Source organism: Tupaia chinensis, unplaced genomic scaffold (assembly GCF_000334495.1).
Source record: "Tupaia chinensis unplaced genomic scaffold, TupChi_1.0 Scaffold000100_1, whole genome shotgun sequence".
Classification (NCBI taxonomy): domain Eukaryota; kingdom Metazoa; phylum Chordata; class Mammalia; order Scandentia; family Tupaiidae; genus Tupaia; species Tupaia belangeri.
Window position 1 is genome coordinate 1510226 of NW_006159564.1, and position 4232 is coordinate 1514457.

Sequence of the window (4232 nt, forward strand, 5' to 3'; positions counted from 1 at the left end):
TGTTGGCTGTCTGAATGTAGATGTGATGAAAGGTGAGGAACTAAGTTTTTTTTTTTTTTCAGTCTTAAAACAACTGGAAGGAAGGAATTGACACTAACAGAAATAGGAGGGACCGTAGGAGAGGTAGGTTTTGGGTAGAAGATCAGGAATTTTTTCAGACTTACTACATTAGAATCTGGGGACTAGCAGATGGCATAATGGTTACATTGCTGTACCCCCATATAGTTGACTGTGGTTTGAGTCTTGGACTTGATGGCTTAAAACTCATGCTGAGTGTGTGTGCGTGTGCGTGCGCGTGCGTGTGTATGCTCACGGCCTAAATCTCGAGAGAAGACTAGAGGAGAAGGGATTGTGGCGTGGCCATGCCCCCACCCCTGGGGGGTGATTTCTCACTGTTTCCTGTTTCTTTCTCTCTCTCTTTCTCTGGTGAACGCCTGCACTCTATTACAAAAATCTCTCTCAAAAAAGGAAAGAATCTAAATGGTAATCTCATATAAGCAGTCAAATATGTGGATAAAATAATAATAGACATAAAATAATAATGCTACTTACTTTGTTTTACACATAATAAAATAAATTTTCCTCCATACTGTTATATCATAAATATGATAACACTGGGACACTGAATTTCTTTTGCAGGTCAGTCAGTCTTATATTCTAGTAGTGCCTCAATTTTCAACCTTTAAAATATATTTTGTAATTTTTAATCATTAAAAATATTTTTTTTATCAGTCTTTCTCTAGAGTTGTATATATAGAACATCCTGGAGTCCACCATGAACGGACAGTTGGACCTAAGTGGGAAGCTGATCATCAAAGCTCAACTTGGGGAAGATATTCGGCGAATTCCCATTCATAATGAAGATATTACCTATGATGAATTAGTGCTAATGATGCAGCGGGTTTTCAGAGGAAAACTTCTGAGTAATGACGAAGTTACAATAAAGTATAAAGATGAAGGTAAGAGTGTTGTTTAAAGCTAGTTTCTAAAAGATTAAGTATTTTATATGTTCTTTCGCCCAGTTTTTTATTGGGTTATCTATTTTATTCTTTCCTGCCCTCTATTCTTTTAACGGACTGTTCATGTAGTTAGTACAATTCTTTAGTAAGTTAAAAATAGCTAAGTGATTTATTATTAAAAAAGAGTTTTAAGTGCTAGAACACTTTGACATATATTAAAAAAATCTTTTTTTCTTGTTTTGCTTACATAATTCTGGGTGCTGTTTTGCTTTTAAAACCACACTTCCACTTGTATTTCTAAAAGTGAAAAGGAAATTAGTATGTAGTAAATGAGAGACAATTTCATAGTTAAGTAAGTATGGGAAAGCTGGTTTGAATAGAGACAAAGGTGTTTCTTTAAGGCAGGTCTTTTCAGAGTGTAATGTGTTAGTTAATACATTGGATTGTCAGAAAAGTCATGATGCATTTTTTCATAGAAAAACAGATAAATACGTCATGACTTTTCTGATGACTCAGTACATTGTCAGCTTCTAGTATGTAGCACCTAGTCTGACTTGACCACAGTCTAAGTCAAACAGAATACCTGGGACTGGGTGATTATAAGAATATAGAGGTTAGTCAGCTTGTAGTTTGGAAGTCTGAAGTCCAAGGGTCAACTTCCAGTGAGACTACAAGGTAGAGAAGGCCCTATCTTAATGACCTTATCACAACCAAAGGTTTCACCTTGTAATTCTATGAAGGGACTTAAGATTTCACTTGGTAACCTTTACAGTACAACAAAGTCTCAACTCATGAATTTAGGGGGTCTTCCAAATGATAACAACCACAAGACTCTTTATGGAGATGGGTTTTGCATGACAGATATTTCGTCAGCTACATAGAATTATAAAGATAGTTTTTTTTTTAATATTTTCGGTTCTTTGACCAGCCATTTTGTTAACATATGTACTAAAATGTGCTCTTTAGGCAGTTACCAGTACCTTTTCTACATTTAACTTACTTGCGGTCTAGTTCATCTTGGTCTTAGCATTTAGCCCCACTATCACACCATCCTTTTTTTTTTTTTTTGAGAGGTTTTTCGCTATATGGCGCATGCGCTCGCCAAACAGAGAGAGAGACATAGAGACAGAAAGCGAGAAATCAACCCCCACGGGGGATGGTCACGTCGCAATCCCTTCTCCTCTCGGGATCTTGGGCACGCACGCACACGCGCCCAGCGTGAGTTTTAAGACACCGGGTCCGGGACGCAAATCACGGTCCGGGACGCAAACCATGGTCGACTATGTGGGAGTCCAGCGACATAGCCATTACGCTAACTGCTGGTTCCCCTAAACTAACCTTTGAGTCATGTTGAGGAACAATAAAGAAGAACAAGTTTCTTCCTATTCACTTGTAATTTTATATATTTGTAAACATTGACTTTCACTTCTGTGACTTCCAAATGTGTGCTTTAATTTGATTAGTATGTTCTTTTTCGTATGATCTTTTTGACTTTACAACCCAAATTTTTAACTTTTTTTAACCTGAGATGCTTTATTCTTAAGTCAAACTTAGCATATCTTAAACTGAGCTCACTGACTGGCTTTCTCCTAACTCCCTGATTTTTGTTTAGGGCAAGGGTCAGCAAACTGTACAGGATCAGGTAATAAATATTATAGCTTTGGGGGTCATTCAAGGCCTCTGTCTCATTGTTAATCATCTTTTTTTTTTTTAAACCACCTTTTGAAAATACATCAAAATCATTCTTAATTTACAGTCCTATTAAAAAAAGGGGGTTTGTCCATTGGCCACAGTTTGTGAACCCCTAGCTTGAGGTAACCTCATTGTCCTTTGCATCTAGTTACCACATTGTATTTCTTTTTCATGGTGTGTGTGTGTGTGTTTATTCCATGAGCAAGAGAGACAGAAAGAGAGAGAGACAGAACACCCAACAAGGTCTCAGTGCCACAATCCACTCCCAGCCTTTACCCAGCCTTGGATAATGGGCAGCTGTGTGCCTGGTATAGTCAGGGCGATCACCAAACTTGAGCCAGACTTTAGCCGTGAACCTTCCTATGTGGTATTGCCTTACTGAGTGTTGTGTTTTATCACTGCCCCATCGTCTGTTCTCCCCACCTTTATTGATGTTTTTTTAACAGTGATTTGAATTGTTCAGATTTGTGTTCAATATAGACTGTTGGGAACTAGAGTAGAGGGATGGCTCAAATAAATGTCCTGCTATCAGAGGTATTTTCTGTTGGGGTATTCAGAAAAGAAATAATTGTTACAGAAATTTTCCTTTTTTTCTATATATACTTTATTTTCTTAAAAATGTGTTTGCCTAGAATCCTTAAAAATTGAATATTATACAAGTATAAGAAATGGATATGGTTATAAAGAGCTAAAAAGAGTTAGAAAATTCTGTTATTGCCATTTTTGTCTGAAATAAATCTGATTAGTCAGTGTGAAAATTAGTGCAGCAGAGTGTCCCGGAGCAGCCTCTTGGCCTCCCCACCCAATTGTATCTGTGAAGGTACCTTGTGGAGGCCCCTGACCTACTCCGTTTCTGTGCTTTTTTTGTCCTTGCTTTCGCTAGAAAATTTTTTTTTCTATAGCTCTCTGAAAGCTTTCAAAACATGCAGTTTCTTTGCTAATTGTAGTATTTTTTATCTCTGGGATCTGTGGAATTTTGGAATCTTAAATATGCACTATTTTGTGTATATAAATATTTTTCTGGGGAGAGTTGATAGTTTTCATCATAGTATCAAAATGGTCAGTGACCTGAAAGACTCCACTGTCTATTCATTAAAACAGTTCTGCTAAATCTTGTATTTTGCAACTGAGTTACTGCGGTTGTACTGTGTCAACTACAATTTACTGTATTGAATATTAAGATTTGGACCCGAGAATTTTTATTTCTTTATCCTTAAGTCCTAGAAATTACTTATGTATTAATAAACACATTAAAATCTTTCGGCATGGGAAGCTTTCATTCTAAACCAATAATGTGTGATAAATTCCTTGCTGCAAGAGGTATAAGCAAAATCGATGTACATACTCATCTCTCCTGGATGATGTTATGATGTGTGTTTAAGGTTATTATGGGAATTTGTAATTGTGCTCTATAGTCTACCTTCTGGATTTCAGTTTTACATGTGTCCTAGTTTACTACTGAAACAAATCTGAAATGTATTTTTTTTTTAATTTCAGATGGAGATCTTATAACAATTTTTGATAGTTCTGACCTTTCCTTTGCGATTCAGTGTAGTAGGATACTAAAACTGACATTATTTG

At 36.5% G+C, this 4232-nt stretch overlaps 1 protein-coding gene across 4 annotated transcripts in view; it reads left to right on the top strand.

Annotated features, from left to right (window-relative positions):
* The first annotated feature begins 732 nt into the window (after positions 1-732).
* The window catches only part of TFG (trafficking from ER to golgi regulator), a 32746-nt gene continuing 29246 nt past the window's right edge, over positions 733-4232 (top strand). For all 4 annotated transcript variants that reach the window (XM_027769974.1, XM_006143567.2, XM_027769975.1 and 1 more), the window contains exons 1-2: positions 733-959; positions 4149-4231. In XM_027769974.1, the coding sequence (XP_027625775.1) occupies positions 776-959; positions 4149-4231 (267 nt within the window). In that variant the 5' untranslated portion in view covers positions 733-775. The remainder of the gene's footprint in view (positions 960-4148; position 4232) is intronic.